At 38.6% G+C, this 19765-nt stretch overlaps 1 protein-coding gene across 1 annotated transcript in view; it reads right to left on the bottom strand.

Moving 5' to 3' along the window:
- The window catches only part of SLCO6A1 (solute carrier organic anion transporter family member 6A1), a 141029-nt gene extending 131912 nt beyond the window's left edge, over nt 1-9117 (bottom strand). Inside the window, exon 1 of the mRNA XM_050793123.1 lies at nt 8551-9117. Within this exon, the coding sequence (XP_050649080.1) occupies nt 8551-8944 (394 nt within the window). The 5' untranslated portion in view covers nt 8945-9117. The remainder of the gene's footprint in view (nt 1-8550) is intronic.
- Between the last annotated feature and the right edge of the window lie 10648 nt (nt 9118-19765).

Below are 19765 nucleotides of genomic sequence, written 5' to 3'. Positions count from 1 at the left end.
TGGAAAGAAAAAAAAAAAGCAGTGGTTACAAACCTAGTCTCTGAATAAACAGACTTTAAACCAACAAAGATTAAAAAAGACAAAGAAGGGCATTACATATTGGTAAAGGGATCAATGCAACAAGAACTAACTATCCTAAACATATATGCGCCCAAACAGGAACAGCCAGATTCATAAAGGAAGTCCTTAGATACCTACAAGGAAACTTAGACTCCCACACAATAATAATGAAAGACTTTAACACCCCACTGTCAATATTAGATAGATCAACGAGACAGAAGGTTAAGAAAGAGATCCAGGACTTGAATTCAGCTCTGCACCAAGCGGACCTAATAGACATCTACAGAACTCTCCACCCCAAATCAACAGAATATACATTCTTCTCAGCACCACATCACACTTATTCCAAAGTAGACCACATAATTGGAAGTAAAGCACTCCTCAGCAAATGTACAAGAACAGAAATTATAACAAACTGTCTCTCAGACCACAGTGCAATCAAACTAGAACTCAGGACTAAGAAACTCAATCAAAACCGCTCAACTACATGGAAACTGAATAACCTGCTCCTGAATGACTACTGGGTACATAACGAAATGAAGGCAGAAATAAAGATGTTCTTTGAAACCAATGAGAACAAAGATACAACATACCAGAATCTCTGGGACACATTTAAAGCAGTGTGTAGAGGGAAATTTATAGCACTAAATGCCCACAAGAGAAAGCTGGAAAGATCTAAAATTGACACTCTAGCATCACAATTAAAAGAACTAGAGAAGCAAGAGCAAACACATTCAAAAGCTAGCAGAAGGCAAGAAATAACTAAGATCAGAGCAGGACTTAAGGAGATAGAGACACAAAAAAACCCTCCAAAAAATCAATGAATCCAGGAGTTGGTTTTTTGAAAAGATCAACAAAATTGATAAACCGCTAGCAAGACTAACAAAGAAGAAAAGAGAGAAGAATCAAATAGACGCAATAAAAAATGATAAAGGGGATATCACCACCGACCCCACAGAAATACAAACTACCATCAGAGAATACTATAAACACCTCTACGCAAATAAACTAGAAAATCTAGAAGAAATGGATAAATTCCTGGACACTTACACTCTCCCAAGACTAAACCAGGAAGAATTTGAATATCTGAATAGACAAATAACAGGCTCTTAAATTGAGGCAATAATTAATAGCCTACCAACACAAACAAGTCCAAGACCAGACAGAGTCACAGCTGAATTCTACTAGAGGTACAAAGAAGAGTTGGTACCATTCCTTCTGAAACTATTCCAATCAATAGAAAAAGAGGGAATCCTCTCCAACTCATTTTATAAGGCCAGCATCATCCTGATACCAAAGCCTGGCAGAGGCACAACAAAAAAGATAATTTTAGACCATTATCCCTGATGAACATCGATGTGAAAATCCTCAATAAAATACTGGCAAAGCAAATCCAGCAGCACATCAAAAACCTTATCCACCATAGTCAAGTCAGCTCCATCCCTGAGATGTAAGACCAATGGAACAGAACAGAGCACTCAGAAATAACACCACACGCCTACAACCATCTGATCTTTGACAAACCTGACAAAAACAAGAAAGGATTCCCTATTTAATAAATGGTGCTGGGAAAACTGGCTAGCTATATGTAGAAAGCTGAAACTGGATCCCTTGCTTACACCTTATACAAAAATCAATTCAAGATGGATCAAAGACTTAAATGTTAGAACTAAAACCATAAAAACCCTAGAAGAAAACCTAGGTAATACCATTCAGGACATAAGCGTGGGCAAGGACTTCATGACTAAAACACCAAAAGCAATGGCAACAAAAGCCAAAATTGACAAATGGGATCTAATTAAACTAAAAAGCTTCTGCACAGCAAAAGAAACTACCATCAGAGTGAACAGGCAACCTACAGAATGGGAGAAAATTTTTGCAATCTACCCATCTGACAAAGGGCTAATATTCAGAATTTACAAGGAACTTAAACAAATTTATAAGAAAAAACACAAACAACCCCATCAAAAAGTGGGCAAAGGATATATGAACAGACACTTTTCAAAAGAACACATTTATTCAGCCAACAGACACATGAAAAAATGCTCATTATCACTGGTAATCAGAGAAATGCAAATCAAAACCACAATGAAATACCATCTCACACCAGTTAGAATGGTGATCATTAAAAAGTCAGTAAACAACAGATGCTGGAGAGGATGTGCACAAATAGGAATGCATTCCATTTTTGGTGGGAGTGTAAATTAGTTCAACCATTGTGGAAGATTCCTCAAGGATCTAGAACTAGAAACACCATTTGACCCAGCCATCCCATTACTGGGTATATACCCAAAGCATTATAAATCATGCTTCTATAAAGACACATGCACACGTATGTTTATTGTGGCACTATTCACAATAGCAAAGACTTGGAACCAACCCAAATGTCCATCAATGCTAGACTGGATTAAGAAAATGTGGTACATATACACCATGGAATACTATGCAGCCATAAAAAAGGATGAGTTCATGTCCTTTGCAGGGACATGGACGAAGCTGGAAACCATCATTCTCAGCAAACTATCACAAGGACAGAAAACCAAACACTCATAGGTGGGAACTGAGCAATGAGAACACTTGGATACAGGGTGGGGAACATCACACACCTGGGCCAGTGGGGAGGTGGGGGACTGGGGGAGGGATAGCATTAAGAGAAATATTTAATGTTAATGATGAGTTGATGGGTGCAGCAAACCAACATGACACATGTATACCTATGTAACAAACCTGCACATTGTGCACATGTACCCTAGAACTTAAAGTGTATTTTAAAAAAATACTACACAAAGGGTACATAATGCTGCACAAATTCTTTCAGAAAAAATGAGGAAAGATAAGAAGGGGAAAAACATCCCAATTAATTTAGTGAAGCTACTATTACCTGCTACTGAAGACAGACAAAAATACTCTAAGAAAACTGCAGAACAATACTCTCACAGAAACAAAAAATTTTAACAAAATTTTGGCAAATTAAATCTAGCAATATGCAGAAAAAGACAATAATCCAATAAAAAGGGCTTATCCTAGGAATGCAAGGGTTGTCAAATATACAAATATCAAAAAATGCAATATATCATATTAATAGAACAAATTTTTCCTATGAATATCTCAATAGAGGCAGGAACAAGCATGTGATAAAATTCAACACCAATTAATGACAAAAAATTCTCAGCAAACTAATAAAAGAAGAGATATCCTTAAATTGACAAAAGGCATCTTAAAAAATAAAACCTACAGTTAACACATTTAACTGTGAAAGGCTGAATTTTTTCTATCTAAAAATCAGAAAAATATCAATGAACATTGCTTTTCCTAATTTCTATTGACCATTGTACCGGGGAGCCTAGCCCGTGGAATAAAATAACAAATCGTAACAACAACAACAAAAAATAAACAGATTGGGAAGAAGTAAAACTGTCCTTATTCACAGAATTCATGTATATTAAAAAATCCTAAGGAGTCTGCAAAAAAATGGCTTCTGTAACTTAATAGGTTAATTGAAAAAAGATGCAGGATAGAAGATGTAAATGAAGATGATATATCCAGCAAGTTCAGTCACCAGGACTCTTACTATCGTTAAGAAGTCAATTTTCTCCAAATTTATAGACTCAACAAAATCTCAGTAACTTTTTTATAGAAACTGACAAATTTATTCTAAAATTTATATGGAAAAGCAAAGATCTAGAATAGCCAAAACAACTTTTAAAAAGAATGAAGTCAAAAGGATACCTGATTCTAATGCATATAATAAAGCTACAGTAACCAATGCAATATAATATTTGCATAAGTATAGATGTATTAGGAAAATAGAACTGAATAGAAAGCCTCTAAATAGACTCAGAAAGAGATCAGAGCTTCCACAAAACTACCAAGATAATTTAATGGATTAAAGGGCACTGTTTTCAGTAAACTATACTGGAATAAAGCATTTTTTTCTATATGAAAAAAATTTTAAACTTGATCCTTTCATATACTAAAACAATTCATTCAAAATGGATCAGAGACCTAAACATGAGAGTTAAACTGTAAAACTTCTAGAAAAAAGCAAAGTAGAAAACCTTCATGACATTGAGTTAGGCAATAGTTTCCATGATAAAAACCAAAAAGAATGAATCATTTAAAAGATTAATAAGTTATACTTCATCAAAGTTGAAAGTTGAATCCTTTTTTCATCAAAAAGACACAGAAAAATATTCAAAAGCAAACCACGGATTGGGAGAAAATATTTGTAAATATTTATTCAACAAAAGGCTTGCATCCAGATTGTATAAAGAACACCACACTCAGTAATAAGAGAAACAACCCAATTTATTAAAGGGCACCTCACAAGCAAAGACACACAAATGGATAAAAAGCATATAAACAGATGTTCAAGACAATTGGTCTTTGGGGAAATGAAATTAAAATCACAGTGAGTCCCAGCACTATGGGAGACCCAGATGGGCGGATCACGAGGTCAGGAGATCGAGACCATGCTGGCTAACACGGTGAAACCCCGTCTCTACTAAAAAATACAAAAAATTAGCTGGGCGAGGTGGCGGGTGCCTGTAGTCCCAGCTACTCGGGAGGCTGAGGCAGGAGAATGGCATGAACCTGGGAGGTGGAGCTTGCAGTGAACTGAGATCCGGCCACTGCACTCCAGCCTGGGCGACAGAGTGAGACTCCGTCTCAAAAAAAAAAAAAAAAGAAATCACAGTGAGATCCCATTAGACAATCACTGGAATAGCTAAAATGTTAAGAACTGACAATACTAACTATTAATAAGAATGTGGAACTGGAACTCATATATTGCTGACTGGTAGGATTGCAAATGGTACAGCCACTTTGTAATTTGGCAGTTTCTAGCAGGTACACTTAAATACTTATGTAGCCCAGCAACTCTATTCCTAGTTATCTATCCAACAGAAACAAAAACATATGTCCACACAAATATGCATATGCAATTCCTCTTAACAGCATTATTTATAGTAGTCAAAAAAATATAGAAACAACCCAACTGTCCATCAACTACTGAGTGGATATAGTGGATAAAATTCCATTCGATGATACTATTCACAATAAAAAAGAACAAACTGTTAATAAACACAACAACATGAATGAATCTCAAAACCATCAAGCTATTAAAAGAAGCCAGAAATTAAAAAAAAAAAAACTAGAAACTGTATGATTCCATGTATATTAAATTTTAGGAAATGCAAAACTCTAATGACAGAAAGCAGGTTAAGGTCACCTAAGGCAGGAGGTAGGAGCAGCAAGTGACTGCAAAGGAGTATGAAAAAACTTTTAGTGTGATGGAAAAGTTCTAAAATTGATTGCATTGGCCAGGCACGGTGGCTTATGCCTGTTTTCCCAGCACTTTGGGAGGCAAAGGTGGGTGGATCATCTGAAGTCAGGAGTTTGAGACCAGCGTGGCCAACATAGTGAAATCCCGTCTCTACTAAAAATACAAAAAAATTAGCCGGGCATTGTGGCAGGCACCTGTAATCCCAACTACAGGGAGGCAGAGGTTGCAGTGAGCCAAGATCACATCATTGCACTACAGCCTGGCAACAAGAGCAAGACTCAGTAGACTCAGTCTCAAAATTAATTAAATAAATAAATAATAAAATTGATTGCATTGGTGGTTGCATGTCTGTACATATTTACTAAAACTCATTGAATGACATACTTCGAAAAGTGTGAATTTTATTATATGTAAAGTATATCTAAATAAAGGAGAAGGAAGGATGGAGGGAGAGGGAGAAGAAGAGAGGAAGGGAGGGAAGAAAGGTCTGAGTCTGGTCATAAGGAAACATCAAATAGACCCAGATTGAAGTTCATCCTGCACTACAAAAAAAGCCATACTCTGTAAGACTTCCAAGGACATAAGACACAAGAAGAAAATATGAGGAAGTGTTACAGATTAAAGAAGACTTCTAAAATATGACAACTTAATGCAACATATGTCCCTGTATAGAATTTTGGCCCCAAAATGAAAAGAAGACAATATTGAGACAGCTGGCAATATCTGGATGGGACCACCAGTTCATAATTGGATGGTAGTATTGTACTGATATTCCTGTCTGTGAGGAGTGTATGATGGTTATGTGAGAGAGTGTCTCACTTTGGGAAGTTGCACACTGGAGTAGTTAGCAGTAATGGTGCACCATGTCTGAAAAAGTGGGCATGTATAGGGAAAGAGAAGGTAAAGGAACAAATGTGGTAAAATGTTAACAGATGAAGAATCTGGTTCACTCGCAGGGAAGCAGGTATTGTTTGTACTGCCTTTGCATTCCTTTTGCGTGTTTGAAATGATTTTAAAATTGTTTACAATGTAACTAAAAATAGATCAATTGACAAATAGAAAAATGAAGAAATATACCATTTTTATGAATGGAAGACTCAATATTATACCAAACTGAGCTAACTACCTATATGAAGTCAGTTAAGTTACAGAGCTAAAACCATATACTGTCAATCACTTGTTCAGAAACCTTCAATGGCTCCTCATTACCCATCTAATAAGGGGATTACACTAAATTAGATAATACTTGCAAAGCACCTTACTCATGATCCAACAGAGTGGGAAGTAAATACCTTTTATATCCTTTCAGAATTCTGTCTGGTATTTAAAGGCCTTCATAATCCAGGCATAATCTGTCTTTTCCTTCCTTTTAAAATTCATTTATGCACTGAATACATATTTATTGAGTGTCTTCTATACCTCAGTCACTAAGGAGACATGATGGATAATATAAATATAATTACCCCCTTATGGTGCCTAGATGAAACCATTATCTGGCCAAACTTGTCATTCACCGTTGTGAAACAAGCCTTTCTAAAACAAAACACTGATTCATTAACTCGCTTCCCTATTCAACAAATACTCTTTAACTTCATTCTGGCTTTCAAAACTGTACCTAACTATAAAGGCATGGTTCAAATGCTTGTTCTTCTAAGAAACTTCTTTGATAATCTCAAGACAAACTCGATGACTATGTGTTTGTTTTTCTAATATGGGTCTTACCACGTACAGCCTTCTGATTGCACTTACTTAGACCTAGCATCTTAGAGCAAAAAAGAGAACAGGTTTGTCAAATTCCAATGCCATCATTGAAAAGAGGCTAGTAAAGAATCTTGATGTAATAGGGGAGGTGAGAGCTGTGGCCAAGTAGAGAAGCATGCCAGGTCTAAAGGTGTTCAAATTCACCTTCTTCAAAATATATGAGCAAAAATAACACCCTCAAGTTTAGGTTCTCTGGTATAAATTCATAGATGAGGAAACAAGATCCAATACACAGTGGCTGAGTCAGAATGTCTCAAATTTATGAGCAGGAGCAGAAACCATTCAATGATCATAGACACCGTTTTCAACTTTATTTTAAACTCCAGATGATTCAGCCCAGAACTTCTCAGAGTTGGTGACAAACAACGATAAATGACTCAACAACACCTCTCTGCAGCCGGCTATCTGGAAGCCTGGCCCTCATCACCCACAATGTGTATGTGTAGGATGGACTGTGCCAAATCAGGTACTGGAGGAGGTGAGGCACCGAAGCTCCTCCCAGCCGGTTAACCTGTTTTTGAAACCACCTTTGCAAAAATTGTAACTGAAGAAATTATGACAGTGAAAGAGATCAGACCTAATCCACTTCTCCTTGCTTCTAACCTTTAAACTCCTTGTTCATTCCTGGGATTTAAACTCCTTGTTCATTCCTGAGCTTAGGTCGAACTAACTTTGGGAAGGAATTCATTTCATGGTTTGACTCTGAAACAAAATTGATAATAACCCTTTTGTGAAAAGATCCCCTTCTTGCCTGGGGACTAATCTGCCTTTGCAGGACTAACAAATCAGCTATAAGATTAGAAATTAAGGTTAGGGGTCATGCAGCCTCTGGCGCCAAGAGTCGGAACCTCCCCAAATTGCTCCCAGGGAAAACATCACTATTGTAAGACACGAGATTGGTGCTTGAGATATTTTGCAGACCCTGCACTGGATGGATGAACTGACACCACCCAGACTGGCAATCTGGGTCAGCTACTTCTGCCATTCCACCCAGGAACAGAAGATGGCAAGAAAACCTGACTTCGGCCCCACTAGGACATCCCCAGGAACCTTAGACAGGTTCCTGACCAACCTGACCAATCAGCACTCCCCAGTTTCCGAGCAGCTGCCTGACAAATTATCTTTAAAAACTCTGATCCCATCCCAGAATGCTGGAGAGACTAATGTGAGCAATAATAAAACTCTGGTCTCCCGCACAGCCGGTTCTGCGTGTCTTACTCTTTCTCCATGGCAATTTCCCTTTCTTGATAAATCTGCTCTGTCTAGGCAGCGGGCAAGGTAAACCCATTGGTGGCTAAACTTTGATCCGACAACGCCTTGAGAAGTCAGACAGCAGCCTCAGGCTGGGCCACCCCAGGGCGTCCTCTGCCATCCTCCCTCTCCCACCTCCTCCGGTGCGGCCCCCTGCTGCCCTCGCCACAACACCCCGCGTCCTTCAGGCTCACCTTGACATAAGAGGAGGATGCAGTAGAAAACCATGAAGCAGCAAATGTTATTGCAACACTCACAGCAGGGGCTGACTAGACAGCCCAAACCACAGGGCTGCTCCGAACTGTCATCCAGTTCTCCCGGCTTCTTGGAAACTGAGGACTTGTCTTTTTTCCTTTTTCGGAAACCGCCGAACCTTACCAAGGCCTCTGGAAGTAGTCTCAGATACCGGTATTTTTTCCCGAACTTCGAGGACTTAGAGGACTTCGAGGACTTTGAGGACTTCGAGGACTTCGGGGATTCCCTGGCCCTCCAGTCCTTAGCAGGCCGGGCCCGTGCGGCCTCCCGCGGCCCTACTCTTCCTGGGACTTCATACTGGTCCTCAGAGCGCCGGGCGACGTCTTTGGGCATGGCTCACTTTGGGCGCCTCCTGGCGACGCGGCCCAAGTGCTCTCTGCAGCCCGTCCTGTCTGGGCCAACCCAAAGGCCAGCCTGGCGAGGGCGTCGAAGGACTCAGTGGCCACAACGGGCTCCGCAGCCCAAGCCTCCGGAGCGAACGTTTCTCCTAGGGCAGGAGGCAAACGTCCTCGCAGGGGGTTGACAGTTGAGAACTTCCAAGGCTTTTTTCCTTCTTTTCTTCCACGTGCGAAAGGGAAAAAAAAAAATGCTACAAGTAGGTTTTGATAACTGCTAACACAGACAAGGAGCACCAGAGTAATTTTAATGGCAGTCAAAGATTGCCAGTACTTATTTATTAAATAATACTCATTAGGAAGCATGGAAAAAAAAGTGGAACTGTCTGTCCCCGGTTTCCCCAGAATTACTTTATTGTGGTGGCTTTCCAACGGAAATATCTCACTAGAAACAACCTGAAAATTGTTGAAGGACCAGGAGAGAGCAGAAGACATTGGAAAAACAAACAAACAAACAAAAAATTTCACCACAGTAAAAGATTTGGAGGCACAAATATCAGAAATCAATGTCCAAATGAATGTCCTTAAGTGAAGTGTTTTACACATAGAAATGATTGTCCTAGAAACCCTATCCCAACTCAAGAACAGAAAAGATTATTATTTTCCACCTTAAATGAGGGCATGAGAACCAGAGGATTATTTTTTCAGGTAAAAAAAGTTTATAGAAGAGAAAGAATGTAAGTGAAGGGTAGAAGAGTAGTAGGATATGAAACGTGGCTTTTTTTTTTTTTTTTTTTTTTTAAGGAAAATGCAACTTCTTATTGGTTTTCTTTTCTTAGGCTGATATATAAGCTCTTTAGGCCATGTATATGTGGAGGGTGACTTTCCAGGATAGGTGGCACTATCTTCTCTCCTATGGATTGGACATTGTGTTGCCAAAACCAATTCAGCTCTTCAACAAGATTCTGTGCTGCTCCAATAGTGCTGGCCTGGTAGACCAGGGAACGAAGAATTAAGAACCACGGACCTGAAGCCTGATCTTGACTCTACATTGCTTCATGACAATAAATATAAACAAACAAACAAAAACCGTAGGATTCCTAGGAGGTAGGAAAGACAGTGGGGAGTGGTGGACTCTTACTTTTGTGCTTCAAAACCAGAATGGGTACTGCTTGGGTGGAGAGAGGAAAAGACAACTCCATTAAAAATGAGTGGTACTGGGAATTTTGCTTCTACCCAGAATATAGAAAGCCAAATAAAATGTAACCCCCACCCCAATAATAACAACAACAACAAAGCTGGATAATATTAAAAAATATTTCTTTTTCATCAGAGAGCTACATTTCTATAGCTATGGTTGCTGTAAAGCAACTAGGCAAATTGATTCTAAAGGACAACAAGCCCCTCAGAAAAGGGATGGGACACACAAACCATTTTGCTTTTCAAAGAGCACAGAAGGAAAAAAGAGCAGTAGTAAAGGAAGATAGAAACACTTAAAATTTTAATGAATTCTTAAAGACCAGGGGAAGTTTAACAGTTTAGAAACCCTAGAAGCCTAAGAAACAAAGGGAGTCTATACCCATTTACCAGATCTTTGCTTAAGAGAAGAAAGCCTTTGGTGGTGGTAGACTGTCACTGAGAAAGAAGGAATACTTACCCTCCCACCTCCACTGACCCTTCTGCTATCCAAAGCAAAAGCAGTTTTGCCTCTGGGATTGAGGCAGGAAACTCTCATGCCCTCCAGTCTGTGACAAAGTTTATCTGTTACAGAAGAAAAAACCCACTGAAGGAGGAGCAGCAAACCATCCCGTCCTATGGCCTACCTTAAGATTGACTGCCACCAGAGAGAGGGATAGAAATAAAAACAGTCTGCCAAAAAGAGAGGAACAGGGACTTCATTTCTTCCCAACAACCCCACTGAAACAAGGCAAAGCCCAAACCTTGAGGTTCAGGCATTCGGGGCCTGTGCAAAATTGAGGCTGGACCAGGGGCAACCTAGCCTCTGCCTCGATGAGGAGTTTTGCATGAGTGAAAAAACAACAGCACTCCACCAATATAGGTGAGTCAAGAGAGCAGAGGAAAACCCTACCTGTGGTGCAAGCATAGAGGACCTGCTGAAAGCTAAGGGTGGAGTGGAAACACTGACAAACATACCTTCCACACTCTTTGATCAGCATATTTTTATTACATAATATAGGACAGTAACATCCAGCTACAAAAATTGTAGTCTAAGTATTTAAGTAGAAATTGTGGATATTTGTTTACCTTGCTCATTTAAACTTAGTAAACATCACACTTAATTCATGTTGGCTACCTTTATGATAGTACCATGCATGATAGAATTTCATGGTATGAATTTACTGTAATTTAACCACTTTCTTTTATATTGATGGCTCTTGGGTTGTTTTTCAATTTTTGCTCTGACCAGACTGAAATTAACATGGTTGTATGTATTTTCCTGAAAGACAGATCACTGATTTAAAAAAAAAAAAACTTTTTATAGAAGATGTCGATCAGAGTTATAAAACTATCCCAATTACAGAAATATTAAATGTGAAAAAAATTATCTTTGAATCTTAAAATATATGCATATTAATTACATGTTTCCTAAAAGTTAGCGAGTAATTATCGTATAACATTTCAATACAGGCAATGAAATATAGCTACCAACTAAAGCATTCTCTGATGAGTTCAGCAATCCAAGTGCTTAAGATATTCAAGAAACCAGCTTAAACTAAACAATGAATGTTTATGAGGTGCTGTTTTATATTCTCTATGTAATATCTATTTCAGCTAAAAGCTCTAAACATGTAGGAAGAACTACTCACTAAAGTAACATATTGATGATAATTCATATAATCCTTTTAGCAAATGAGCCTATAAAGTAGATAAACAACATGATGGTGCAAATTATTTTAATGTGGCTTTATATAAGATGACCTCAACTATTAAGAAATATAGAACTGTTTTCTCTTTTAGTGAATGGTCCTCATTTGCTTTGCTTTCCTGGTAAATGATTTTTACTTCCTCCCTGATAGACAATAGTGACATTTTTCTACAACTTCTAATATGCTACCACCTATAATTATGTAGTGACGCTTATTACATCTTTCCTATACAATATAAGATGTACAGGTTCTGTGTTGAAACTAATGTTAGATATCTGGTTGCTATAATTACTATTTTTCTTGATGACTACAGGCTTTTTATTTTACTTTATTTTATGTTTTGCTTTCTGTGAATCTTTCTGGTTTATTGAGATTAGAAGTTTAATTGCTAGATAAGTAAAATGCTGCATAATTTTTTAAGTCCAGAAGAAAACAAAGGCAGCTGGAGGAAAGGGGTGGGGGGACATGAGAGAAAGTATTACATGTAACGAATAAAGTACAGACTTTGCTTAGTTGATATGTGATTTGGGGTAAGTCTTTTAAACATTCTGATCCTTAATTCTTCATTTGTAAAATTAGAATAATAATTATCCCATTTGAAAAATTACTGTGAAGATTAGAAGCAATGTATTAAAAGTATCTAACTCATTTTTGGCATATGCTTAAACAAAGATTGTTATGTTTCAACTTATTAGAATAATGAGCCACTATATTAAAAAGTAACTACGGTTATATATACCTCCCTACAAGTCAGACCTTCATTGGTGGGTACAGATTTACCAGCTGAGGGGGAAAACCTATCAGCAAATGTTCTCAAAAAAGGCTGTAGAGAGAGGGCAACACTTCAGATTATCTGTAATGAACTGGTAGAAGTCACATAAGTAACAATATTTGCAAGAGGCATAACAGCGTAAGTTGATGTTTCTTGTGAGGTACATTAGAGGTTTGTTTGTTTATTTATTTATTTATTTATTTATTTATTTATTTATTTATTTTGACATGGAGTCTCACTCTGTCACCCAGGCTGGAGTGCAGTGACCCAATCTCAGCTCACTGCAACCTCTGCCTCCTGGGTTCAAGTGATTCTCCTGCCTCAGCCTCCTGAGTAGCTGGGACTACAGATGCGTGCCACCACACCTGACTTTTTTTTTTTTTTTTATATTTTTGTAGAGATGGGATTTCACAATGTTAGCCAGGATGGTCTCAATCTCCTGACCTTATGATCCACCTGCCTTGGCCTCCCAAAGTGCTGAGATTAGAGGTGTGAGCCACCACACCTGGCCCATTAGAGGTGATGTTTAAGACACTTAGAAAGCAAATCAAGTGCTATGACAATAAGTTGTAAAGCTTCGTGGAGTAGCTTCAGGGACAACAAATTACCCTGATGAGGAGAGAGCTAGAATCAAAAGTGGAATAATATTTAGATGCCAATAAATGGTTTCCTACCTGAGACCTTTATGGAAGCAGAGGGCACTCAGAAGAAACTAGGAGATCTGGGGTCTTACAATTAAGAAATGTGTAAACATTGAAATAAACATTATATGGTTTGGCTGTGTCCCCATCCAAATCTCATCTTGATTTCCCATGTGTCATGGGAGGGACCTGGTGGGGCAGTTTCCCCCTTACTGTTCCATGGCAGTGAATAAGTTTCACAAGATCTAATGGTTTTATAAGGGGTTTCTGCTTTCACTTCTCCCTCATTCTCTCTTGCCACCACCATGTAAGAAGTGCCTTTCACGTTCTGCCATGATTGTGAGGCCTCCCCAGCCACGTGGAACTGTAAGTCCACTAAACCTCTTTCTTTTGTAATTTACCCAGTCTCAGTATGTCTTTATCACCAGTGTGAAAACAAACTAATACAGTAAATTGGTACCAGTAGAGTGGGGCACTGGTGAAAAGATACCCTAAAATGTGGAAGCAACTTTGGAACTGGGTAACAGGCAGAGGTTGGAACAGTTTGGAGGGCTCAGAAGAAGACAAAAAGAAGTGGGAAAGTTTGGAACTCCCTAGAGACTTGTCGAATAGCTTTGACAAAATTGCTGATAATGATATGGACAATAAAATCCAGACTGAGGTGCTGTCAGTTGGAGATGAGGAACTTGTTGGGGACTGGAGCAAAGGTGACTCTTGTTATGTTTTAGCAAAGAAAGTAGTGACATTTTGCCCCTGCCCTAGAGGTTTGTGGAACTTTGAACTTAAGAGAGATGATTTAGAGTATCTGGCAGAAGAAATTTCTAAGCAGCAAAGTATTCAAGAGATGACTTGGGTGTGTTAAAGGCATTCAGTTTCAAAAGGGAAACAGAGCATAAAAGTTTGGAAAATTTGCAGCCCAACAATGTGATAGAAAAGAAAATCCCATTTTCTGGGGAGAAATTCAAGCCAGCTGCAGAAATTTGCAAAAGTAACGAGGAGGCAAATATCAATCACCAAGACAATGGGGAAAATATCTCTAGGGAAAGTCAGAGACCTTTGTGAAAGCCCCTCCCATCACAGGCCCAGAGGTTTAGGAGGAAGAAATGGCTTTGTGGGCCAGGCCCAGGGTCCCCATGCTGTGTGCAGTCTAGAGACTTGGTGCTCTGTGCCCCAGCTGCTCCAGCCATGACTAAAAGTGGCCAACATACAGCTCAAGCTGTTGCTTCAGAGGGTGGGAGCTCTAAGCCTTGGAAATGTCCATGTAGTGTTAAGCCTACAGATACACAGAAGTCAAGAATTGAGGTTTGGGAACCTCTGCCTAGATTTCAGAGGATGTATGGAAACACCTGGATGCCCAGGTAAAGCTTGCTGCAGTGAGGGGTGCCTCATGGAGAACCTCTGCTAGGTACAGAAGGAAAATGTGGAGTTGGAGCTCCCACACAGAATCCCTACTGGGATACTGCCTAGTGGACATGTAAGAAGAGGGCCACAGTCCTCCAGCCTCCAGAATAGTAGATCTATTAAGAACATGCACCGTGTGCCTGGAAAAGCCACAGATACTCAATGCCAGCCCATGGAAGTAGCCGAGAGGGGGGCTATACCCTGCAATGCATTAAAAAAAAGCATTTAAATGGCTTTAAATCACATTTTTAAAAAAGATAACTCTAACAGAAGTATACTTCTAAAGGTCCTCTTCATTATCTGTCTTCTCATTCACCTGTTTATTACTTCATTTATTGACCTCTTAAATGATCTAATATCTTCAACTTCAATCCACTCTACCATTTTACACACTGAATTTCTAGGCTTCACTACCTAATGAGTAAAAATAGTTTCATGTTTTGAATTAGTCCATTTTCATGCTGCTGATAAAGACATACCCAAGACTGGGAAGAAAGTTGCCCAAAGCTGTGGGAGCCCACCTCTTGCATCTGCATGACCTGGATGTGAGACATGGAGTCAAAGAAAATCATTTTGGAGCTTAAAGATTTGACTGCCCCACTGGATTTCAGATTTTTCTGGGGCCTGTGGCCCCTTTGTTCTGGCCAATTTCTTCCATTTGGAATGACTTTATTTACCTCATACCTGTACCCCCATTGTATCTGGAAAGTAACTAACTTGCTTTTGATTTTGCAGACTTATAGGTGGAAGGGACTTCCCTTCTCTCAGATGAGACTTTGGACTGTGGCCTTTTGAGTTAATGCTGAAGTGAGTTAAGACTTTGAGGTACTGTTGGGAAGGCATGATTGGTTTTGAAATGTAAGGACATGAGATTTGGGAGGGGCCGGGGCGGAAAGATATGGTTTGGTTCTGTCCCCACACAGATTTCTTCTTGAATTCCCATGTGTTGTGTGAGGGACCAGGTGGGAGATAATTGAATCATGGGGGCAGTTTTCCTTATACTGTTCTTGTGGTAGTGAATAAGTCTCATGAGATCTGATGGTTTTATAAGGGGTTTCCACTTTCACTTCTCTCTCATTCTGTCTTGCTGCTGCTATGTAAAAAGTACGTTTTGCCTTCCACCGTGATTGTGAGGCCTCTCCAGCCATGTGGAACTGTAAGTCCATTAAACCTATTTTCCTTCCCAGTCTCGGGTACATCTTTATCAGAAGCATGAAAATGGACTAATTCAAAACACAAAACTATTTTTACTCATTAGGTAGTGAAGTCTAGAAATTCAGTGTGTAAAATGGTAGAGTGGATTGAAGTTGAAGATATTAGATCATTTAAGAGGTCAATAAATGAAGTAATAAACAGGTGAATGAGAAGACTGATGATGAAGAGGACCTTTAGAGGTATATTTCTCTTAGAGTTACATTTTTTTTTAAAAAAAAAATGTGATTTAAAGCCATTTACAATGATTGCTAAGTGGAATGCTAAAGTTTTAAAACAAGTAAAGCTTTAAAAAATAAGTATTTTTGAAGAGAGAGTCTTCTGACACTTCTTACAGCAGTAAGGAAGATTTTACTGAAGACTATCATAATATAGGAGAGAAACTGTCCTCAACTCTCATGAATACAACAAAAACAAGCAAGGATTTATAAGCTAAACAGCAGATTGAGGGTGTCAGTGGATGGAAAATTATTAACAGGAGATATCAAAGGTAGGGGGATTCTTTCTAAACTGACTTAACAGGATTCTTGCTAAAGGCAGGCCAAGAACTTAGATATCAAGGGTGTGGGATGAGGAACTTGATCAGTTATGAAGGTTGATCAGACATTGAAGATCTGATGACTTAGCAGGATCCTTTGCTAAGTCTGATTTAGACAGGTTGAAGACAGAGCCCAAGGGTGAGGCCTACACAAAAAGAGGGCTCAATAGAGTCTGTTTAAAGTTTAATCAAAGAGTTTTTGTCAGTATGTATATTTAATGGTTTGCTTTTTGCACTGTTAACATTAGGTTTATGGTACCTGAAATAAATGTTTCAATATACAGATACTTTTGAAGATAATACCTTAACAAGTTTTGAAAATAACATGTCTCATTGATGTGTTGAAAAGCTTATCAGCCAAATAATAAATTTATTTAATAAAGCTCATCAGCCAATACCACTGCTAACACCTTCATAGCAGTAAGGGAAAACGGACAGCAAAGGGAGTCAGGGAAGTATACTTAAAGGGTTTTGGGTGCTAGAGTTAGTCACAGGGTAGTCATGTCAGGGATTGGTTAGAACTTGTGAACTATGCAGGTTTTGGCACATTAAGTGATTGAATTTTCAAAACACGTTAAGAGTATGGGAAGTTACTGTTGGATCAGTTTGCATGTATCAGGGTACAAGACCTACAGACATATGGGTCCTAAAGAATAGATGTTAGAAGAGATTGACTTTAAGAGATCAATGTGGTCTGTAGTCACGGTTTGTTTGGGTAAGTTTATCTGATTTGCTAGTGCATTTTGCAAGTTGTGATTTCTGTGGATGTCCTTAGCCCTCCCTTACAAATTAGCTGCCAGTAGGGATTCCCCATTTCCTCTACTTTATCAGAGGTACGAATGTTTTCAAAGATTTAAATTGCGGCCAGACACGGTGGCTCACGCCTGTAATCCCAGCACTCTGGGAGGCTGAGGCAGGCGGATCATGCGGTCAGGAAATCGAGACCATCCTGGCTAACAAGGTGAAACGCTATCTCTACTAAAAATACAAAAAATTAGCCAGGCGAGGTGGCGGGCGCCTGTAGTCTCAGCTACTGGGGAGGCTCAGGCAGGAGAATGGCGTGAACCCCGGAGGCGGAGCTTGCAGTGAGCCAAGATCCTGCCACTGTACTCCAGCCTGGGTGACAGAGCGAGACTCACTCTCAAAATAAATAAATAAATAAATAAATAATAAAAATTAATTTGCTGCCATTTAGAGGGCATATATTTTTAGTTTTAGACTAAGTCTAAAAGAAATGGATTTCCACATTTAAAGTAGATTTCATCTTCTGTTACTTATGTTACTTATGTTTTCTTTCTAGAAAATATTTTCAATTGTTTTTAATCATAAAGTTATTTAACATTCCCAATTTTGTTTCCAGTACTCTATGAGAGTTGAACTAGTGTTATTGATTATGAACAGTATACAACAATGTATCTTTGTTTATATTGTGGTAACTTTTTTTTTTTTTTTTTTTTTTGAAACAGAGTCTCACTCTGTAGCCCAGGCTGGAGTGTAGTGGCCGGATCTCAGCTCATTGCAACCTCTGCCTCCCAACCTCTGTTCAAGCGATTCTCCTGCCTCAGCCCCTGAGTAGCTGGGATTACAGGCGCACACTACCACGTCCAGCTAATTTTTGTATTTTTAGTAGAGATGGGGTTTCACCATGATGATCAGGCTGGTCTCGAACTCCTGAGCTCATGATCTGCCCACCTCGGCCTCCCAAAGTGCTGGGATTACAGGCGTGAGCCACCGTGCCCAGCCTGTGGTAACTTTTTAACTGTGCACAGTATATTTGTAAAACGATTTCAAAAGCAAAATGAAATGGGGTTCATGGGAAAAGGTCTCCTTTTTGCAGAATTTAGGGATGAGTCATGAATAGAGAAAGATCTTTGGAAGGTCAAGGAAGAGAGAAATACTGAAAAAGTATTGACACAAATGCAGGAACGGAGTAGAAATATATATATATATTTAAAAAATAACATTTAAAAAATCCAAAGATTATTTAATTGCAACTACAAATTTGCTAAATAAAGAGAAATACAGAATGCAATGAGAATATACAAGAAGATCTGCCCTAAGCCAGAGGATTAAAAAAGATTCCCTCAGTAATCATTTCAGCTAAGAGCCATCGAATGATTAAGAATTTTCTAAGCCAAGGACTAGGTATAAGAAGAACAGAGGGAACAGCTTATATGGCAGAAAAGAACATTGCACCTTCAAGGAATTGAGAAAAGACCAATGTCGTTAGAGTCAAATGTGCACGACCATTGGTCATGTAAACATTAGAGGCAGAGCAATGGAAATTCATCAGTCACTGATGACACAATCACACAACATATGTATTATCTTGCATTATTCTAGCTGTAGTGAGCAACCAGTAAGAGGATTGACATGGATCAAGAAAACATACAGGGTGATATAGTTATCTTACTAAGATTTCATACATACTCTATGAAGATAACTATATTGTATATTCAAGCCTCCCTCTAGGAATATCTAAACCTCTTCATCACATTTATTTTCCCTTTCTCCAACCCTACGAGGGAGAGAACACATATTGTTCTCTAAATGTTCTCCTCAGAGAAACTCTTAATGTTTATGCAGTCACCTTGCATAACTGTGAGGCTTTCAGGCCTTTTGAAACTAAAGCCAGGAAAACTCAATTTATTCTGTCAGCATGTTAACCTCCTCATAACTTTCCTCTGCGGTAATGAGTAAAGAGCAAGATTTTTCCTTTTATGGGAATAAGAAAGGGAGGAAAATATACCAATATTTATTGGCTATTACAAAAGTGTCATCCAAGTATAGATAATTCTATATATTCAACAAACTTCAAACATAAATAGTATGGTTCTGATAATGAATTCCAATTCTTATTTAAATAATAGAAGTCTTAAGACAAACGTACACAACTGAATGGTATAAAATTGCTGCTATACATTTTTTGTCATCTAAAAAAGAGTCATTTGTATACAGTTTGACCCAGAGTTTAGAATTTCCATGTTCTTTACCTATAATTTTTTATAAACTCACGTTTTAAGAACCAAGGCATTATCAAGTGCATTTCAATACCTCTAGCCCTGTAAACATACCTGTCTCAAACCTTTAAAAAACTAGATATTATGAAAGTCATCTTCTTCTAGGTATATTCTATAAAGTGTTCTCTCATTGCAGTGGAAGAGTTTTCTAGCCATGTTTCTTAGGACTACAACTTTTTATTGGATATGATCTCAAAAACATCCTCCACTGTGCAGAAATCATTGCTTTAGATGCTTCTTTTACTACAAAGTTTAAATCTAATATGCCCTCCCCCCTCACTACCATGTAGTGGTCCATTATATAAAGGCTATGTACATCACTAGTCTTCAATGTAAGTAATCCAAGT

Source organism: Macaca thibetana, chromosome 6, assembly GCF_024542745.1.
Source record: "Macaca thibetana thibetana isolate TM-01 chromosome 6, ASM2454274v1, whole genome shotgun sequence".
Taxonomy (NCBI): Eukaryota; Metazoa; Chordata; class Mammalia; order Primates; family Cercopithecidae; genus Macaca; species Macaca thibetana.
Note: the sequence above shows the minus strand (reverse complement) of the source record. Positions and strands in the feature narration are given on the sequence as shown.